The following is a 22483-nucleotide window of genomic DNA, read 5'->3' on the forward strand; positions in this document are numbered from 1 at the left end:
TGTTTGTTTGAACACCTTGGTTATTCTGTTCCAAATTTCAATTTGAACCTAAACTACAATGGAGCGGAGATACTAAAACATACCCCCACCCCCCTTCAATCAATCAGGCTACAAGTGACTATTTTGTAAGTACCTTTGTTCCATGTAAATTAAAAATCTGTAAGTAAAGCTTAAGAGCAAACAATATTACACATCTTCTTTATTTAAATAATGTAAAATATTTACTCACAAGCCGATAATTTAAGCATTAAGATGAAGTTCTAGGTAGACGATTTGCCACCTACCTCTTTCTTATATGTTCAAGTGTTGATTGGATCCTTTCACATTTGTGAAATAAACTTAGGTTTTGATATTCCTTCACTGCTTTACATAATTGGGAAAAGTTCAACTAATGGGGAAAAAATGTATGAGGCCAAAAACAGACTGTTAAATCTCTTATGTTTTATTTTCTTTTAGCAAACGTGCAATGGTTGTGATTGCCTAGGCTAAAAATCCAAATGAAGTTCTCCATTGCATATTTTTGTACAGAAAGGAGTAGATGAAAAGCAACTCAAGAATGCTGTCTGTTCTTTAGCACATGCCTCTGCCTTCTTTGACTTGCATTACTAATGAGAACCTTGGGCTTATAGGGCTGTCCGAGTTGTCCACACATAGTCTTACACTAAACAGATCCTAGGCAGTTCTTTCCAGTGGCACAGTACATCTCTCTACAGTCAGAGAAGGCACACTGCTTTTACTATTGCCACCTGAAGGGTGTAATCTGAGAGTATTCTATTTTGTTTACTGACACTTGCAAATAAAAGTTTCTGCTATGGAAAAGAAATGCATATAACACTATTTTAAAATGGTTTTATACATAACAAGATCTCTAAAATAGCTATAGCTCTGTATGAAATTTTTTAGCATAGTAAAGATTCTATGAATTTAAGAGGACTTAAATTACTGACCCGTCCCCACAAGGGACAAAGATGCTGTGACTGGCTACACAAAAAGGAAAATCAGTTTTAAAATGTCAGAATGTAACACGTGTAAATACTTTACACCCATTTATCTACCAAAAGCATTTAGGGCTCAAGCCTTTAAAGAACATTCATATACGCCTGGCCATGGGTATTTTAATATAGGCCTTTTTAATTCATGAAAAAAATTAACAATGACTAAGGGTGTGGGAGTATTACTAAGGGTATGGGAATATCGTCGCCATATATAAAACCTGAAGTATACTGTCACATACCACATAAACACACTTGTCTTCCAATTCCAAAGGGAATATTTATTAAAATAAAAGGCTCAGGAGTTAACTCTCAAGCCAGTCTTCCTAAGGCTTAGCATGCAAAGTTAAAGAAATCATTATGTCAAAGGAAAGTATCAACTACATACTAAAATTCAGAGCTTGCTAAAGCCAGTTTCGGGTGTATGAATGCCAGCTACCTGGGACATACCTGGTCTTCATAATTTTATACAGGATATTCTGTCAACTAATTTCAACACAAGTTTACTCTAGAATTCAAGTAAGAACTGACAATGATAAAATAATGCAGTTATTTCAACTGCAAACATTAAGAAACACTTTTTTTCTTCAAGATAGTTACCACTTTTAAGATCAATCAGTAATGCACATACTGGGGGAAAAAACATTTAAAAGTCTAGACAGATGAAGACAGGGGAAGCCAACTATACTATTTGCAGCAGGAACTATCCCAAAAGAACCACAAGGTTCAAGGATGTAAATGAGATTAAGAGGAGGTAGACTTGAGTTTACTGCCTGAAGTGTAATTGTGTTTCACAACTGAAGACCACTGTTGATCTAAGGAGGTGCACTAAGCTGGCTTTCATTCTGCTCTACATTCAAGTCTCTTGAATCTCATTGAGAGAGAGAGAAAACCTATCCTTATCCCAAATTTTCTGCCATTAATTTTCACTCTTCTTGATGTAACTGAGGAGTTCATCTTTCTCCATTTGGTAGCCGCTTTTTTTCCACTGTTCTCGCAACTGCTGTAACAGAGCCCCAATTTCTTTTCCTGAAGAAATGCCCACTTTTCTGATGTCATGGCCACTTACAGGAAATGGAGGAATGCACCACTGCTGCATTTGTTCTAGAAGACCATGTTCTCCTTGGTACTTCAGGAGTTCACACACACGAGTCGTTGCATCAGATTCCCTAGACTAAGGGCCAAAATCAAACATTTAGTTCATCACACATTAGAATGCTTGCTAATAATCCTATCCTAAAAGGTAAATAAATAACTGATGTGAAATTTCTAACTTAAAATACTCAGAACACTCTATGGGACTTAGATCTGACCAACCTGTATATACTTACATCTATAATAAAGTCTTGATAGGGTTTCAGTGGCTCTGAACTATCTGTTGCTTTAACTAAATCTTTCCTGTTTTTAACAATGAATATACCAAGGTTCTTCTCTTCTTTTGAAATCTTCAACCTCAAATCCAATTTTGTGACGTCATCCTGTACTTTGAACAATGAGGCCAAGAGAGTCATTGGCTTTGGTGAAAAACCATCAACGTTTTTACTAACTTTGTTAAATTCTTCTAAACTTGAATTAGTAGGTAAGCCTGTAGGGACAAAAACATTTCTCACCAATTTTTATTTTTTACAGTAGATAAATTTAGTAAAACACACTCATACCCTCAACCAACCCTGGTTGTAGTATACAAAATGCCCCATCACTAGAACTGCCTGGTTCAACCTAATGCTCCATCTTACAGGTTAACTACTGATAACACTGTTGCTATTCCCTCCCATAACCCCCGCCCCCAAAACCTAGGGGAGTCCTAAAACATGAGTTTCCATTAGCGAGAGACCAGGAGGTCCAGAGGCAGTGGTGGTCAGACTCACAAGGGATACTTAATTATGACTTCCACTGACCTACTGTCATAGAATATCCGCCCCTACGCCCCCACCACCGTTCAAAAACTATACTTGACATATCCCCAAGTTTCCTGAAGTGTGCTCCAGCATATACCACCATTCTTTCCGAATATTATAACATTTATTGAGTAATTTCTATGTATGTTACCCTTTAAGCACTTTATTTATTTATTTATTTTTAAATTTTATTTATTTATTTATGATAGTCACAGAGAGAGAGAGAGAGGCAGAGACACAGGCAGAGGGAGAAGCAGGCTCCATGCACCGGGAGCCCGACGTGGGATTCGATCCCGGGTCTCCAGGATCGCGCCCTGGGCCAAAGGCAGGCGCCAAACCGCTGCGCCACCCAGGGATCCCCTTTAAGCACTTTACATGTGTTAACTCACTGAAATTTTCAGCCCTTCCATTAGACAGATGCTGTTATCTTCACACCCCTTTTTTAGATTCAGCAACTAATGATCAACTAACCCAAATCACAAAGGTGATATGTGGAAAAGCATCATTCAAACCCAAGTGTGACCCAAAGGCCACTGTGTCCCTAACCCTGACTTCACAAAGTTTATCTTTATTTTAAAATACTGCATTTCTCCTTTTGCAATTAGTCAAATATTTTTCCCTATGAAATTTTAAACCAGATGTTTCATTGTGAAAAACTCAAATATTTTATAACTTGCTCTCACCTATGTAAGGAGCCACATCAAGATCATAAATGAGGTGAATCAAATGATTTACATGGTTACCAACAAGAATTTTTTTCAGTTCCACCCAAATCCTCTCTCCTGATATTCCAGCCAAGCCTTTTGCGTTTTCTGCAATTGCTTCCAAAGTCTCAGGATCATGGTCACCAGGTTTGTCTATAATTTTCCCATAAAACCTACAAAACAAAATTCTCAGAGCATGTTACCTCTATGTTGGCATATCACTAGAAAAATCTTGCTTTTCATTTTACTGGTACTATTCCATACATCTAATATGAAACAACGTAGATTTAGGTTTAAGAGGGACCTTAGAGGGACACGTGGGTGGCTCAGCAGTTGAGCATCTGCCTTTGGCTCAGGGCATAATCCCAGAATCCTGAGACTGAGTCCCACATCAGGCTCCCTGCAGGGAGCTTGCTTCTCCCTCTGCCTATGTCTCTGCCTCTCTCATGAATAAATAAATAAAATCATAAATAAATACATACACATACAAAAATAAATAAATACCAAAAAAGTGGGGGGAACCTTAGAAATCATCTGGTCAATTCCTTACCTTCTTTTTGTTCCCAGATGACAAAACCTGAAGTCAATAAAATATAAATCACCTTCTTAAATTAACAAGAACTAGAACTCTCCGCTCTCTTTCCAAATCAGTAACTGAGACACTGAATCTATACTGGATGAGTAACACAGAACATTTTTTTTTTTTTAACACAGAACATTCTTGTAAAGAATGCCATCAAAAGAATAGCGTACGAAGCTTGCCTGTCTGTACCCACTTTTTTTTTATTTAAAGATTTTATTTATTCATGAGAGAGAGAGAGGCAGAGACACAGGCAGAGGGAGAAGCAGGCTCCATGCAGGGAGCCCAACGTGGGAATCGATCCCGAGACTCCAGGATCAGGCCCTGGGCCGAAGGCAGCGGCGCTAAACCGCCGAGCCACCTGGGCTGCCCACCACCAATACTTTTAATGAAAAGTTTCAAATAAGACTCGTCTAGTTGCAGACAGTGGAATATATTTCTAGCAATCTCAGAATTGGAAGCCTTAAAGCACACCCATACTAACAAATCTTTAAAATTCAGTTAATAATGTAGATTAAATGACAGTAACTATAGATGTCAGTCTGTGTTCTATTTGCAAAGAGAGACTTCTGCAAATACTCAAATTTAAAGGAAGAGCATCTATTGACAGAATATGTGGATCACATTTAGAATATTTTAGAATATTCTAAATGTAATCCCCCAACCAGTAAAATATATTAGACATAAACTAGCCAGTTAGAATCATTTTTAAAAAGGGTTATATAGCTCAAAGTTTAAAAACCACTGCTACCCACAAAACCAAATTCATTCCATCCTTACTTAGCAAGTTCATCTAAGTGTTTCCCATGACCACCTAAAACTGTAAGCCACACAGGCAAAGACACTCATTCCTCCGTATTCAAAGCACCCAGCAAGTGTCTGGCCTGTGGCAAGCACTCACTTATCTATGTAATGAATGATCAGCGCAGGAAATAAGAAAAATGGACCTTTAAAAAATGATTTAAAGCTGAATTATATAAAAGACCATCACAGAATAGAGTAAATATGTATGTTTTGGGGAAAAAAATATATCTCACGGTTAAGTCACATTTTACTGAGTCTATCGGAGACAGATATTTGGGATGTCACTATGTTGTTCACTGACCTGTGCATTTCACATCTCACACAGAGCTCTGGGATATATTAAAATCTATATCATTACTTTTTAAAAATTCTTACCGGAAATATCTTAAAATTCGAAGATAATCTTCTTGTATCCTTTGTTTAGCATTTCCAACAAACCTAACTTTCTTATTTTTTAAATCTTCATAACCATTGAAGTAATCAAATAAGGTACCATCAAAACCTATTCATTAAAAAACAGGAGGGGGAGAGATAGCTGTTAGCAAATAAGAACTGGGAAACAAATTTTGCTAAGAACTATTACAAACTAAGTGAAGGAGTTATGAAGTTAAAATATAGACAGGGACAGCATTCACACATACACCCACTATCAAACAGAAGACGTAATGGAATAAAAGGGTGAATTTACAACAGCAGCTGAAAAGATAATGCCCCAAAATGAACTAAACAAGAAATATGTCTCAAGTATGAATTGGGGTGGAGATAAGATACCAAACAAGCTGATTTCAAGTTAGTATGGGAAAACAAACAAGAATAGCCAAAATAATCTGGGGGAAAAAAATAAACAGCAAAAAGAAATCTGGAGAAACAAAACAATAAACCATAGGGAAAAGTATTTCTGATCCTGGAATGGGGAAAAAATCTTTCAAAATTTAAATCCTTGAACATAAGGTTTGAACTCTGTGGGTCCACTTATGGGTGGATTTTTTTTATTATTTATTGGAAAGAGCAAGAAAAAGCACAATGGGGGGGGGGGGCAGGAAGGCATAGAGGGCGAGGGAGAAGCAGGCTCCCCACTGAGCAGGGAGCCCGAGTCAGGGCTCAATCCCAGAACCCTGGGATCACGACCTGACAGACATTTAACCAACTGAGCCCCAAGGCACCTCTCCTTTTATATAATACTATAGCTGTTTTTTCTCTTATATAAGATTTCCTTAACATTTTTTCTTTAGCTTGCTTTATTATAAGAACGCAGTGTATGATACACAGAACATACAAAGTTTGTGTTAATCAATAGTTTCTGTTATCAGCAAAGCTTCCTACCAATAGTAGGCTATTAGTAATTAAGTATGGGGGAGGTAGTCAAAAATTAATATGCAGATTTTAGACTATGTGGGGGTTTACCAAGAAAACAAAACTAAACACACATACACACAGCACGAGAGCCGTCAAATTCAACTACCTAAAAATCAAATATGCCTGCATGACAAGAACCACCATGACAAACATAACATACTGAGAAAAATATATATATGTCAAAATAGACCCAAATACTTCATTTCCATAATATACAAAAATATCTTGTAAATAAAAATACCATATATAAGTAGAAGAATTAGCTAAAAATATACTAAGGAAATATAAAAAACCTTTAAGATTTTTCAGAGCATCTGGATGGCTCAGTTGGTTAAGCAGCCAACTCTTGATTTCAGCTCAGGTCATTATCTCAAGGTTGTGAAATCAAGCCCCGACTCTGGCTCTGCACTAAGCTCAGAGTCTGCTTAAGATTCTCTCCCTCTCCCTCCCCCTTGCCCCTCTCCTGGCGTGCATGCTCGCTCTTGCTCTCTCTAAAACAAATAAATATTTAAAGAATTTAAAAGAAAATTTTTTTTTAATTTTTTTATTATTTATTTATAATAGGCACACAGTGAGAGAGAGAGGCAGAGACACAGGCAGAGGGAGAAGCAGGCTCCATGCACCAGGAGCCCGACGTGGGATTCGATCCTGGGTCTCCAGGATCGCGCCCTGGGCCAAAGGCAGGCGCTAAACCGCTGCGCCACCCAGGGATCCCAAAAGAAAATTTTTCATCCTTAGTCATAAAAAAATGCAAATTTATGAGATAGTGTTTTTCACATTTCTGTAGATCCAAATTTGATTACATTGTGAGCAAGGCTACGGTGAATCAGATTATGAGATCACTATGCAGCCTCTTAAGCTATATGAATTTGAGTCCTTAAAACTAATACCCATTCAAAAAAATGTAAACAAGAAACATTCCCACTATAGTATGTTTGTTCTCTCATATGTTAACAAAAAAAAAATTATTTTAATATAAGGCACACCAAAGCTCATGTATTAGTAGAGCAATCAATTCATCTGTTATCCCAGAACTTTTTTGGTTTTAAAAACCAAAAATCTCATGTCCCAGGGAATAGCTCAATCCCAGGCAAACAGAGAGCTGGTCACCCTAGGGACTCAAAAAAACAGCACAAAGACATACCTTCAACCATTCAAATGGGAAGATGGGTGATCCTCGGAGACACTTTACCTTGAAGAAGAGAAGCACTGCCTCTACTTCTGAAAAGCAACTACTTCCCAATTTAGTTCTGTTTGAACTTTAATGCTCTTTAATTATCCCAAATGCACAAATATCAGTAAGCTCAAGCTTAACACTTCCCAAATTGCTTTGATTTATATGGCATTTTGACACGTATAGCAATTTTTAAAGGCTCTAAATTCAAAGAAATGAAAGTGGGGAAAAAAGTAAACAGGCAAAAATATTATTACAAAGTAGCAAATCCATGTGGTATATCTGTCTCTTAATAAAGAGACTGGACTCTCCCTGCTGAGCATGGAAGTACTAAAGTCCTTTTCAGTAAAGGAAATATCAAAATTTGGAGGAAAGCGAAAAACAAAAAAAGTAGGATATGACAAGAACAAAGTTTGAGAGAAGCAAAGTAATCAGAAATACCAGAACTACGAACGCTTCATCCAGTAAGGCCTATAAACAGCCTGGGCAGAAAAATGGGCTGAAAGTAAAAATTAGTGAGTAGTGAGAATAGTAATGAGTAGTGAGAATATCCTATCAGCGTGCACTTTGTTTTTTGCTCTGATTCGCACTTTCAAAATATGGTGCATAAAAATAAGAAATAAAGTTAAGCTGCTAAGAATAATGTAGTGGTTAAGAATGTGACCTCCAGAGCCAGGATGCTGAAGTTGGAATCCTAATTCTGCAATTTACCAGCTGCACAACTTTAAGCAAATTACTGTGGGTTAAACAGAAGTATCTGCGTCATAGAGATGCCGGAAAAATTAAATTTCTGTGATGTGCTTACAACAGTGCCTGGCACATTATAAGGGCTCAGCAAATGTTAGAAAACAGTAGTATCAGTAAGAATAGCTTTTATTTCTATAAAATAGTATATTAAAAAGGAATATTAGCTTCTCTATTATAGGTAGGTATGCTCAGGAAAAGCCAGTTAAAAATTTTATACATTGCACTAGGCAGGGCAGTTTACCCTAAGTCAGAATGAGCAAAGATAAACAGATAAGGGAGACAAAAATATGCCCCTAATGGGGCTTCTCTCTGGTCACAAATCACCTGGGCTTTGGAAACCTGGGCTCTAATCATGGTAGTCTATGACTTAAGTAAGCCCTTTACCATCTCAGTCTACTTCCTCATCAAATGGATTTAATATTTAATGCAGGTTTTAGGACAGTTAAATGCAATAAAGTATATCAAATAACCTAGAACCTAGTGGGTGCTTCAAAAATATCTTTAATGGAGCTGGCAAGAATCCCACGTTGGCACACAACCCCCTTCTCCAGCCCATAAAGCAAATCCTGTTACAGGTCCCCCCACTGTCTCCAAGTTCGCTTTAGGCCCTATCACCTTTACAAAAGACCTACTTTGGTACCTGTTTGCACTAAGTGAAACAAATCTCAAGGATTTTCATTCTGAGGAAACAATACTTGCTTCCACACCTTATACCACTTCAACTTGAAAAAGGTTACAGAGGATACTTTTTGGGTAGCAAGGAATCTGTACTTTAATCCTTTCACTATTATTGCTGCCACAACTAGGTTATGAATAGCGGTTGCTTCAGCTCTCTTTTTCCAATCCAAAGTCCTAAACATATAAAGGACTTAACTACAATTTAAAGGACAAAAAAGAACACTCCAATGAAGCATTAAACTTAATTCATCTACTATGAGTCTCACTAGTTTCATTAACAAAAACATCAAGGTGAGATGATAAATAGGTTTTCTCTTGCATGTCAACTCTGATTACAGGTGATTCCTAAAATGCAATGCTATGAAAGAATTTGACCTTGTGTCTAGGCATAGCAACAGAAAAGGTGCTGAGGTTATTCATGAATGTATGCCATGGGCACCAGAAAAGAAAGCCTAGGGTAGGCATGCACAAAACAACGCAGTGGAGAGTGACTTGGGGAATGTATGTGGGTGTGCTTTTCTTACCTGAAATGTTAACCATTTTTAAATGCAATTAATAAATGAGCACTGAATGTGTACATGTGCCAGGCAGGCACTGTTCTAAGGATGTAAAGGATGTAAAAGGATGTAAAGATGTAAAATTATTATCTCCTTTAATCACGACAACTTGCAAAGGAGACTGATATTAGCATCCTCATTTTACAGCTAGTGAATCATAGTCAGAATCTGAACCCAGGACTTTTGGCTCCAGAGATTTTTTTTTTCTCTTTTCTAAAGATTTTATTTGAGAGAGCACATGAACACAAGAGCGCAAATGGGGGAGAGGGGCAGAGAGAGAATCAGATTCCCCACTGAGCAGGGAGCCAGACACAGGGCTCAATCCCAGGACCCTGAGATCATGACCTAAGCAGAAGGCAGCTGCTTAACTGACTGAGCCACCCAGGTGCCCCTCAGGGTCATCTTTTAACCCACATGCTACGCTCTCTCTCAGATGAAACTAATTAATGCAACCTCTCAACTTAGAGAACATTCCCAGACTGCAGATTCACTTGAAAAGGCAGCTCTCAGGAGTGCTTGGGTGGCACAGCTGGTTAAGCATCCAACTCTTGGTTTCAGCTCAGGTCATGATCTCGGGGTTGTGGAATAGCACCCCAAGTCAGGTTCTGGGCTCAGTACAGGGTCTGCTTAAGATTCTCTCTCCCTCTTACCCTCACCTTGCTCTAATAAAGAAATCTTTAAAAAAAAAAAAAAAAAAAAAAGACAGCTTTCAGAAAGACTGGAGTAAAACATTATCTCTAGATATTACCTAAAAACATAGAATTTATAGTGAGATCTCTGCGTTCAGCATCTTTTTGCCAATCAGTTGTGAATTCTACCTCAGCATGTCTTCCATCAGTGACAACATCAATCCGCAGTGTAGTAATTTCAAAATTTTCTTCATGAAGCTGTAATGAAACGGGTTTTTGATTAGTTTTTAGTATCACTGTATGAATTGAAAAAAATTAGTGAGTCCTGACACGTATCATCTTTCTTCTCAAAGTGACCTAGTGTACATGTATCTTGAAATGGAAAATTTACCACTATATTCAAGATAGAGCCAAAGAATATTGAAAAAAATAATAAAACAATCTTCATTAAAAAGGATGAGTCTGACATAAAAAAAAAAGACAACTCTAACATATATTGTGGCAGAGAACAGAGGAGGCCTTCAAAATGGTGGATTCCAGTTCTTCAATTCCAGATCAGGCTACTCTGAAATATTCAGGCTACTACTGAAATATTCCAGTTTGCAAAGAACTGAATATCAATTTATATTGATATTTATTGGTATTTATATATACCACTGAGAAAAGGACTAATAGAGGAAGAAATACAAACCATTAATACATTCTGCAACTCTTGTACTGGTAACCATCAATGAAGTTGAAACAAAGTACTATATATATTGTGGGAAGAGAGATTAGCTCCAACTAGGAAAAGCAGAGTAGCTTCAGGATAGATTACCTGTGAGCTGAGCCCTGAAAACTAAGTAGGATCAATACTTGGGACATGGGGGAAGAGCATTTCAATGAAGAGAAAAGATGACCAAAGGCACAGAGAAAGAGGGATATATGCACAAGAAGATACTGCTACAAATACCATGCTAGCATTTAGGGGAAGACAGTAAAGGGTTTTACATGCCAATAAGAAATTCGGAATCTCTTAAGAATTGAAAGCTTCTAATCATCACTCTAAGTCTGTTCTAGAATTCCTCCCAATCTCATTTCTTTTCTTGAAACAAGTTAGTTCTCACTATAGAATTCTAGAACTCAAGAATTTGAGGCACAAGTTTTCTTTAAAGACAGTAAGAAAAGGGTGTGAAATATGGAAGACTGAAAATCACTGTAAGGAACAGATCCCTGGAATGTCTCCCTTACCCAGGCAAAGAACCAGAGATTAACTCACAAGAAAGGCTGACCTAAAAATAGTCACAGTTTGGGACACCAGATACAGATGATGAGGAGAATGAAGCACCACAATTAAAACAAGGTTAAGTGAAAAAAAATCCATACCACCCTCATTCTCCTTCCCCACTTGGTTTTCAAAATGCTGATAACCAGCCTTATTCTAAGCTGAATGACACTAAAGAATTCCTGATTTCCCCTTTTCCACTGATATTGACACTGGTGATCCCACAAGTAACCAGCTGACAATTCCTACAAAGTGAAGTTCTCAAGTCACTTTACAAACACCAGAGGATCATCCACACTTAAGAACCAAACCCACATTTAAGGAAAGCCAACGGAAAGACAGAAAAAGCTCAGAGAGACATTGTCAAAAAACCTACAATCGGTATCTTAAAGGAAGTAAGACAGTCCATCTGAAACAAGAGGAAGTTTTCAAAAGAAATATTCTAAGAAACATCTCTTTAAAAAATCTAAAAATAGCAAGAGTTGCAAATGTAACAAAGACTGGATGATCAGGCTAAAGCAGTCCCATGGAAAGTAAAATAAAGGTATGAGAATATAAAATAGGAGAGGCGCCTGGATGGCTCAGTTGGTTAAGCGACTTTGGCTCAGGTTATGATCTCAGGGTCCTGGGATGCAGCCCCATGTAAAGCTCCGAGTACAGTGGGGAATCCGCTTCTCCCTCTCTCTGCTCCTTCTCCCTCTTGTGCTCACTCTCAAATGAATTTTTTTTTAATCTTAAATAAATATAAAATAGGAGACAAAAGATAAAACTAGATCAGTCTTCATGGTCCAACATCTAATATCACAGTAGCTTCCAAAGGTGAAGACACTGAACAAAAGGGATGGCATTATGAGAGGAATACAAGAGGGCCCACTAAGTCTCCCTACACAATTAATGAAAAAACACATCCAAACCAAAGCACAGCATCTTGAAATTAAAAACACCAGATAAAAAGATCAGAAAAGCTTTGGGGGTGGGGGAGATGCGGAATGGTCTCCAACGAGAAATCTGAATGAGCTCAGACTTCCCAGTGGCAGCACTGGCAGGCAGCAAACAAAGGCTCTCTATTTCTGAGTGAAAATGATTGCCAGCCTGGAATTCTACAGCCAATCAAACTATCAGACCAGTGTGAAGGTAAAATAAAAATATGTGCAGACTTGTAAGGCTTTTTCAGCTTTCAGACTATTAAAATAAGAGCCCCCTCCCCCCCCCCAAAAAAAACCAGTAACAAGAAAGACTATCACACAGGACTCAAGGACCAGGCAGTCTAATAAGGAAGAAGCTAAGAAATTCCAAGGATCTGGTGCAGAGAAATCTTAGGATGAGAAATGAGGAGCCAGCTCACAACGTACGGCTGTGAGAAGACAGCATGCACCAGGTGAGGTGACTCAAAACAAGGGAACTGAAACTTGACAAGTTTAGTCTACTAAATGAGCTTATGGAGTACAGGAACAGATGACTGGCAAACAGAAAGCCAAATAAAGGAAAAATGCTGTCAACTGCGGGGGAAAAACCACAACCACCCAAGAAAGAGCTGCAGTCACACTATACTTCACAGTTCAGCTGTAAACCATACAGTCCTAAATGAAAACACTGACTGTGAATTCAACCAAACATGATGGTCACAGTCAGAGTGCGAAGATGAGGTAGGACACCAGGCTGCCCCTTTCCCCTGCAGGAAGTCAACAGAAACATCCCACAACTGGGAAACTGGAAACCAGAACACTGCAGCACAGAAAGGTCTTTTTTAGAAATGTGAGGCTAATAGGTAAGTACCATAAAAACTCATTGAAAGTGGCTGCAGCAAAGGAGGATGCACGACTTAAGAGGGAGACTGACGTATTTTTATTAGTTTTTTGTCACCTGCTTCTTAAAATTAGAAAAAACACAGAACAATTTTAAAAATTACAAAAAAGGCAATGCAATTGCCGTCAAACCTTTCACTCACCCTGGCAGTAATTGTTCCATGCTTTTCTCCTTTGTTGTTTATCATACGAATACCAGCCGACTGAAACATGTCTTTCATTTGAGCAGGAGTAGCAGTCGTAGCAAAATCCACATCTTGAGGCTTTACTCCATTTAATAAATCCCTCACTGCTCCCCCTGCTATTCTTAATTCATGATTTTCTTTGACAAACAATTCTGAAAGAAGAAAGAATATTTTTTACTTCAATTTATTTAACTACAAAAGTACATGGTTTTTCCAATCTATTAGGGACAGCAGAGATTACTGAACTGCACCTCTTCAAATAAAAATTACAAGGCCCATAGAAACAAGATGACTTACTTGGAGTAGAATGCCTCTCACAACTGTGAGAGCAGGGAATCCGCAGATTTTTTTCTTGGTGGACTCGAAATTCAGGATTCCATAATCCTCCAAGGTCACCAATATAAATTTGAATTATAACCGAAAAGTAAAGTGAACAATTGTTTTTTTCTCCAAGTTGTTGTGCATACTTCAGAAATGTGAGGTGTTCTTAGACATATTTCTCTTTATGTACTGATAGGCTCTATGTTCATGCATGAAACTATGAAACTTCAAACAACATTAGTCTATCACACCAGCTAGGATGTCACAGCTAAGAATCTGTCGAGAAATGACCTGCATACAATGCTGATTTCTGTTCCTGCCTAAGCTCTAGAAAAGCCATAGAAAGCCATAGAATGCTCAAACTACTCTGAGGGCCTCAGTACAGGAAACCCAGAGCTAACTCCTCTCTAGGTACAAGACAAAGTCCATTGTAATTACTCATGACCAAAGGACATCATATGGTACCTAGGGAGAATGACATCCAGGAACTGGCCTTATACGACCACCTAAGTCTTGGTATTGCCACAAGCTGGCCTGGCACCCACAATTAGACCCTGGTGTTCTCTTGTTGAGCATAAACAATATCAGAGAACATCCACATCAGCAAGTCCATTCAGTGACCATGACGGATCAGTTAAGACAACTAGTAATCATATCTGAACATGGAAGACATGAACACCGTCAAAGACACCAACTTACCAACTTATGGCAGTTAATACATGTGACTGCTCCTTATTTACCTACCAGTTAACAGAGCACAGAGCTGTGTTCTCATCTTCTAAGTAAGAATTAAGATGCCCATCACAGATTTATCCTTGCTTCCTGATATCACCTTAACCCACAGGTAAATTCCACTTCTTATTCCCGCCTCAAAACATGATACAAGCACAAATCCTACAAGAAGTCCTTTCTAAAAACCTTTTGCTGAGATACTCCACAGCTCTCCATGGTCCATGTTCTCCCTCACTGCAAGGAGTAACAACTTACCTGGTCTCTGGCTGGAGGGCAACGACCTGAACATTGAGCTAACTGCATCAGAGTTCTGGCATCCCTCATGACCAGCCAGTATCTGAACCTCCACCCCTACCCTAAATCTGTGCTCATCCTCTTCCTCTACATATTCTTCCTTAACCCTCCAGCCCCACCCTCTGGAGACTACCTAAAATGATCTGCTATGAAGTAACAAATGTTCCCTCCACCTTCTGACCTCAAATTTTTAGATCTCCCAGACCACCCTAAGTCCTTTCCAAGAATATGTGTTCATCTTCCCTTCACTCCACATTTCTAATCAAGTCCTACTGACTCTATGTCCTATTAAGGGTTCCTTCATATGGGGTTCAAGGTCCCTTAAAATAAAGTGTAAAAACCATGTATGGTAGTAAAAAAAAAAAAAAAAAAAAAAAAAGTATACGTTAGTCCAGTTTTCATGAGATTTAGAGGCCCTTTACCCAAAAAGTTACGGAATGTCAAACTATTTCTGGACTCTGTCCATTCTCCCTAATTCAGGACCTCTTCCTCTCCTTCCCTACCAAGAGTGCTACATCAGCCCCCTTAAGCCCAGCTTCCACCATCTAAACAGGGGGTTCTAAATCACTCACTTGATTAGGCTATGCCATTATCCCTCTGACTACTCCCAGCACAATATCCACATTTCTGTGGTACATCATACAAGGGCCTCCTGACCCATTTCTGTCTCCTATCTCTGCATATGCTTTACATTCACCAAAATCTCCCTGTAGTTCCCTCTGTAACTTCACTTGCATGAGTCACTTCACCCAAAAATCTTTCCTGCTCACCTAGCTGAGCAGCTGGCCATGAAACATCTTGGTGCACAACCCACACCAAGACATTTTACATGTCAATCATGTCAGATGAAGTTTCAAAAAATATTGTTACTTCATACCACACAACCTCATCTGTTCTATCCTCTTTTCCTCTGTTTTTTTTTGTTTGTTTGTTTGTTTTGTTTTTTTAACACCGGTCATGACCACTACATTCACTTTATGGTTCACTAATGGGTTACTACCCAAAATGGGAGAAACACTGATCTAGTTCATCCTTATTCATCTTTTGTAATTCAGTTTAGGAATCTCTCTTTGATGGCGGAGTTAAACGAATTTTTTCCAAGCTACTAGAGTAGCCTATTTTTTATCATACTAATTATATTAACATTACCTGTTCATTCTCAGGGTAGAATGCCTATCCTACTCATCTTTTACACCAACCTGGCTCACAACAGAACCTGTGATGTCCCAGCTTCAAAAAAATTTAAAAAATAAACCAGAGTGACCTCATTGGAAAGTATTTTTTAAAGATTTTCTTCGAATTAATACAGTTAGAACCTATTCTGAAATGCAAAAAATGAGTAAGTTTTACTTTCACTTGAACCTACTTTAACAGGTTGAAGAAGGTCAAGACTGAACACAAGATAACCTCTGTTTTAAGATTCTCACGCTGGCTCGACTAAGATAAATTTTTAAGTTCAAAGTCACCTAATAAATTAACTGTATTACAGAAAGAGGTCCAGAATTCAAAGTAATCTATTCCATCATTTTGATTAGCCATATGGAAATGGATAACTATTTCCAAAAAACGCAGAATTCTAACATAATCCAAGTGAGAAAGGCATATAAAGGCATATGTATGTGCCTGCATGGAACAGTCATAATAACTAAGAGTAGGGATTATCAAGCGGAGACACTCCTTTTTTCCTCTGTTATTATATCTCCAATCTTACAGGGATCCACACTGCGACAAATTTTGTAAACTACATACTCAGAAAAATACGTAATGCAACTAAATTTAATTGTCAATTTAAGCCTAAGACTTAAGAAATGTATAATCTCATCATCCCAAACCTATTAATCTGCTTCAACTGCCACATCTGACAGTAAGCTATTTTTAATTATTGTTAGCAATCCAAAAGACCATGACATTATATGTCAGAAACTTTTATCATTGTCTACTTTTTAATTTTTTTTCAATCAAATTTTCATTAACTTGTTCCCTTTACAATTTTGAATTTTAAGTTTTGGAGGCTAAGGATACAGAAAGTGAGTGGAAGGACAGTGGCAAGACCATTTTATGTCATGACTATACTATCAAAAAGTACACGATCTGTTCTTCAGTGTCCAGGTGCTCCTACTGTCCCAAATGTTATTAACTATGACGGCTTTATGACATCACATACCTAACCAGTGAAAATCTAACCACTGAGTGTTAATGCCCAGCATTTTGTATAGATTACAGCCAAGCGTCCAAAGATACCCTGACATGTTCATTAACCATGTAACTTAGGAAAAAAGTCAATGTCTAGAACCTCAGTCTCATGTATAAAACAGGGGAAAAAGATCTCACATGACCCTAGCATGCCTCTACAATGTTGTCCTCAAGCAAAAGGAATAAATTACATGAGATAAACTGGCAGATCATAAAATCCTACACAGCATATAATCTCTGGATTATGTCTAAAATCATCCACTATCCTAGCTTCCCAAAGTCTTGCATACTGAACTAATTTTGCATGTGGCAAATCAGCTATTAAGACTTGAGAAGTGGTACAGTATTCAATTGTACAGTATCACCATACAGCAGACATCATTTGTGTATTGGTGCAATTTTCATGCAAAACATCGTATTTTCCCAGAACACTCAAGTCTTTAAAGTGGCAAAAACCAAATAAAACCAATTATTTGATTTTCTAACTGACGAGCTTTGCACTATAGGATTCCATTCTTGCCACTTCCAACATAGCCTAAAAAAGTCAATTTCTGGGGTAGCCCAGGTGGCTCAGCAGTTTAGCGCCGCCTTCAGCCCGGGGCCTGATCCTGGAAACCTGGGATCAAGTCCCTCATCAGGCTCCCTGCATGAAGCCTGCTTGTCCTTCTGCCTGTGTCTCTGCCTCTCTCTCTGTTTCTCTCATGAATAAATAAAATCTTAAAAAAAAAATTTAAATTAAAAAGTAAATTTAAAAAGTCAACTTCAGAATATGTCCATGCCACCATTTGCCAGGCTTTCAAGGACAAGACCCTGGGGGTAAATATGACCTATATCTTCCCACCCTATTGAGTTTCTATTTCCTTAGGATTTCAGCTCTCAAGGTGAAGACAGTTCAACTCTTGAGGTAAGGGTTAGTAAACCAAATGAAATTGTTAAAAGACACTGAAGAACCTATAGCAATCAATATCCAGACCCTGGTTTCCAAAAGAAAAATGCAGGACCCAAAACAGGCCACCAAGAGTTAATTACCTACATCCAAGCATTTGGCACCTTTAATCCAAGAGGCCTCTTGCAACTGAAGATGGGAAGATTAGGAGCTGGGAAAGGCATATAAAGAAAGAACAAGCTTGAATTCAACTCAGATTTGGAATTTCTAAACTTGTACCAAACAGTAGGCTCATGTGGTTACTGAACTAGCACTTGAAATGTAGTGAGTCTGAATTAAGATGGTCAGGAGGTGCCAACCACCAGATTTCAAGGACTTACAAGTAAGGATGTGAAATACCTCGTTAATAATTTTTACACAAATTTTATATTAAAATGATGGTATCTTAAATACAGTAGATAAAATGAAATGCTATCCTAAAGTAATTATTGGGAAATCTGGGTGGTTCAGTGGTTAAGCATCTGCCTTCGTCTCAGGGAATGAGCCCAAGGTCCTGGGATCGAGTCCCACATCAGAAGCCTGCTTCTCCCTCTGCCTATGTCTCTGCCTCTCTCTGTGTGTCTCTAATGAATAAATAAAATCTTAAAAAAAAAAAAAAAAAAAAAGAACTCGGGGAGCAGCCCAGGTGGCTCAGCAGTTTAGCGCCTTCAGCCCAGAGTGTGATCCTGGAGTTCCGGGATCAAGACCCACATCGGGTCCCTACATGGAGCCTGCTTCTCCCTCTGCCTGTCTCTGCCTCTCTCTGTCTCTCACGAATAAATAAAATCTTTAAAAGGAAGAAAAGAAAGAAAAAAAAGAAAAGAAAAGAAGAGAAGAGAAAAAAGAGAAAAGAAAAGAAAAGAAAAGAAAAGAAAAAGAAAAGAAAAAAGAAAAGAAAAGAAAAGAAAAGAAAGAAAAGAAAAGAAAGAAAAGAAAAGAAAAAAGGAGTACTGGGGATCCCTGGGTAGCTCAGCGGTTTAGTGCCGCCTTTAGCCCAAGGCCTGATCTTAGAGACCTGGGATCAAGTCCCCCATCAGGCCCCCTGCATGGAGCCTGCTTCTCCCTCTGCCTGTGTCTCTGCCTCTCTGTGTCTGTCATTAATAAATAAAATATTTAATAAATCAATAAATTTTAATTTCACCCATTTCTTTTTACCTTTAATGTGGTTACTAGGAAAGTATACATTGTACATGTGACTGATATTTCTAGTGGACTGGAGTTTCTAGCATTTTTCACTCTAATTATAACTCAGAGTGAAGTATTGGCTTCAGGCCCTCCACTTCAAGAACACATGAAGAATCTATATGAATCCACAAGTTCTGGACCACTGACCTCTGACATGTATCTAAAAAATCATCTAATTTCAAGAATAGAAAAGTAGCTCTGGGAATAAACTAATACAAATAAAGTCATTTTAATGCCATGGTTCCTCCATCTTTTGCACATCAGAATTAATGGACTAGAGTTCTTATAAAAATTTATAGATGCCCATCCTCCCCAGAGATTCCAGTTCGGTAGGTCAGGGTGGGACCCCAGCATTTGTATAGTTTAAAAGCTCCCCCGGTGAATCTAATGAACCAGCCAGGGTTGCATAACACTGTATAGGTCACCTTTCTACAGACACATGCCTTTATGTATTTCTGAAGGGTCACTAAAATACCACAGGCTTTGTAATGCAGCTACATGGCTGCTTTAGCAACAGCACAGCTGGTAACTAAGGACAAATGTAAGGAATGATAGGACTGTGGCAAGCAACATGAAGCTGCAGTCATCAAGGACTTAGCTGAAGTCATTTCCTGTGCTCCTTACAGGTAAGTTTTACATGTGCACGGAAAGGACTCCTATCTCCTTTTGCCTTTAGTTGGCTCAGAAAGCACTTATATCTAGGGAGAAAATATAGCATGGTGGTTACAAACTAAGTACTAAAAGCAGGTTGCACAAGTTCAAAATTTAGCTCTCTAGTTATTATGAAAACGTTGCCATTCTTAAGCCTCGTTCCTTGACCATGAGAAAGTATATCCACTTGTTACGTTTGTAGGCCCAATCCTGGAATAGACCTATAAGGTAGTTAGCAAAGCATACGGAAAAACCATGCTTTTTAATTGAAGTCACTGCCTGACTCTTATGTTTGGCTATGTTTTGGATAACCCATAGTCAACCTTTTCTTTCTGGTTAGCTCAACAGTGAGAACAAAAAACAGAACAACACCGACCAAAAAAAAAAAAAAAAAACCCACACACCAGAAAACCAAATCAAACCCTGAATGTTGGCTAAGAAACATTTCTTAGCCTCCATTTCTCCACTTACAAGGGCTTTCAAAGCAAGAAGCATCCTAACCTCTCACCTGTCAGGCTCTTCAATCCTTCTGTGAACAGTGACTGGAATTCTGGGGACTGCAACTTCATCGTAAATAGATACTGCTTGAAAAGGCACAGCTTCCTCCGACTAGAGCTCAGGAAGGGCCCGCGCCAGGGATTCAGGCACCTCAGCATCTGGGGGCGGGCGCCAACCACACATCTGCAAGACAAACACGCACGTAGGACAATGAAATTTGACAGTGAAGGAAAATAAAGGGCTATCTACTGCAATTGTATTTAACGTCTGAGAGACATTCATCTCCTGTTCAGGTATTTAAAAAAAAAAAAAAACTGCAATTAGTGACCATCTGGGGGACAGTCCCGTCTGCCTAGATGCAGGCTTCTGGCTAGGCAGCTCTGCACTCCTGAGCCACTGTCCCAACGCTCTCTGGAGACACGGGTTTCAGTTAAAGCTGCCAAGAACAGCGGCTGCAGGAAAGGGAACGCCAACGCTCCACGACGGCCTGGCCCCCTCCGAACCACGGCGCCTCCCCCCCTGCACCTGAGACTCGGGGCCCAGGGGCAGTTCCTAGGCCCAGACCCGGCTTTCCCCACTCAGAATCCCTTCCCGTCGGGCCGGCCCCTGAACCCCACCCACCACCCTGCTCCCCACATCACGCGGGCTCCCCCGGAGGGGCCAGCGGGATTCCAAGGGCCCCCGACGGAAACCACGAACTAGGAGATCGTTCCTTTCCTCGGGAAGCGGGCTTCCCGCCAGGGGGCGAAGCGAGTTCTCCTCTCGCAGACCACGTGGGGAGGAAACGCGGGCTCCTTCCAACTCCGCCTCACTCACCAGAACCTGCTGAGGACCCGGGCTGGGAAGCGGCGCGTCCCGCCCCCGTGCCGGGTGCCCGATCGCCAACGCCTAGCGAGACCCTCGGGGGCCCGGCCGCGAGGAAGGGAAAGTGCCCGGGGAAGCCCGGGGAAGCCCGACGATTCGGCCTGCGGCCACCGGAACGTGGCGGCGACGCGACGAGGTCCCAGCCGCCGGGCAGAGAAAGCCTCCCACGGCCACAGGCCCGCACACCGCCCCGCGCGACCCACGGCTGGGGGAAAGCCGGCCGCCCCCGCCGCCCCTCCGCGCGCCCCCCGTCGCCCCACCGCCCCGCCGCCCCCCCGCGCGCGCGCCCGCTCACCAGCCCCGCCGTCGCCGTCGCCGCCGTCGCCAGGGCACTTCCGGGCGGCGGACGCCGTGACGTCAGCACCGCGCGCCTGTGGGCGGCGGGTGGGCAAAGCGCCTCGGGGCGTGGGCGGGATCAAGCGGGCTCCGTCGGCCCCTCCCTCCTCCCTGACACGGCGGGGCCGCGGAGGGGACGCCCCTGGGGAGCCGGAGGGCCCGGGGCCTTTTAATTCTTTTATTTTTAAGACTTTATTTATTTATTCACGAGACACGGAGAGAGAGAGAGAGGCAGAGCCACAGGCCGAGGGAGAAGCAGGCTCCGTGCGGGGAGCCCGACGCGGGACTCGATCCGGGAGCCCGGGGTCACGCCCTGGGCCGAAGGCGGCGCTGAACCGCTGGGCCACCCGGGGATCCCCCTTTTTGATCTCTGAATCACACCTGCCCGGAGGTGGCCAGGGGCCCATCTGCGCCGCCAGGCTGGCGGCCCCGGACGAGTGTCGCCGTTTTCCTTCGTGCCCGTCACACCTGTCTCCGAGGTTGCCGCTGCGGCGCCGGGCTAGGGGCCGGCAAGTGCCTGCTCGGGCCCCCGCGCCCACAGCCGCGCCGGCGGCTTCCCACGCACGCGCAGTCCGCTTCAGCCCTCTGGCTCCTTGACGTCATGGGACGGACTTTGTTTTCCCGCCCGGGGGTTTGAAGCCTGAAGGCTACCGCAGCCGCCGAGTGAAGAACTTGGATTGGATTCCGTTCCTTCGTATTCTCCAAGGCTGAAAACAGTAAAAAAAAAAAAAAAAAAAAAAAAAAAGTGGCAGAGGAGTAGGAGTAAAGCCCTAAATCCTTCAAAAGAGACATTTCCAAGAAATCTGCCAATTATCTCTTATTAAAAAAAAAAGTCATCAGGGCAGCCCCGGTGGCTCAGCGGTTTAGCGCCGCCTGCAGCCCGGGGCGTGACCCTGGGCTCCCGGATCGAGGCCCACGTCCGGCTCCCTGCATGGAGCCTGCTTCTCCCTCTGCCTGTGTCTCTGCCTCTCTCTCTCTCTGTCTCTTTCATGAATAAATAAATAAAATCTTACAAAAAAAAATCTGGGTGGCTCAATCCACTATTTGCCTGCCTTTGGCTTAGGTGGTGCTCCCGGGCCTGGGATGGGCCCCCAAGGGGCTCCCTGTCCAG

At 40.9% G+C, this 22483-nt stretch overlaps 1 protein-coding gene across 5 annotated transcripts; it reads right to left on the reverse strand.

The window, feature by feature from the left end:
• Positions 1 to 421: 421 nt before the first annotated feature.
• On the reverse strand, positions 422 to 21926 carry TRNT1 (tRNA nucleotidyl transferase 1). 5 transcript variants are annotated; one of them, XM_072785333.1, is made up of 8 exons: positions 21754 to 21926; positions 20183 to 20355; positions 13332 to 13525; positions 10239 to 10377; positions 5354 to 5480; positions 3574 to 3767; positions 2324 to 2577; positions 422 to 2166 (listed from the first exon to the last, which is right to left on the reverse strand). In XM_072785333.1, the coding sequence occupies exons 1-8, from the start codon at positions 21777 to 21779 to the stop codon at positions 1912 to 1914; spliced, it is 1362 nt and encodes a 453-aa protein (XP_072641434.1). In that variant the 5' UTR covers positions 21780 to 21926; the 3' UTR covers positions 422 to 1911. The 5 variants fall into 5 exon arrangements, with proteins under 5 accessions (XP_072641434.1, XP_072641435.1, XP_072641437.1 ...); XM_072785334.1 differs by lacking the exon at positions 21754 to 21926 and adding an exon at positions 21332 to 21448; XM_072785336.1 differs by lacking the exon at positions 21754 to 21926 and adding an exon at positions 20989 to 21281.
• Positions 21927 to 22483: the final 557 nt, after the last annotated feature.

This window comes from Canis lupus, chromosome 19 (assembly GCF_048164855.1).
Source record: "Canis lupus baileyi chromosome 19, mCanLup2.hap1, whole genome shotgun sequence".
Classification (NCBI taxonomy): domain Eukaryota; kingdom Metazoa; phylum Chordata; class Mammalia; order Carnivora; family Canidae; genus Canis; species Canis lupus.

Bases quoted from the DNA above. Each gene is read 5' to 3' on its own strand.
- TRNT1 (XM_072785333.1), bottom strand. From the start codon at position 21,779: ATGGGCCCCTGGCCACCTCCGGGCAG. The intron at 20,356-21,753 runs GTGTGATTCAGA...TTTGTCTTGCAG, and splicing joins CCCTGGCCACCTCCGGGCAG to ATGTGTGGTTGGCGCCCGCC. The intron at 5,481-10,238 runs GTAATATCTAGA...TTTAATGAATAG, and splicing joins TATAAATTCTATGTTTTTAG to GTTTTGATGGTACCTTATTT.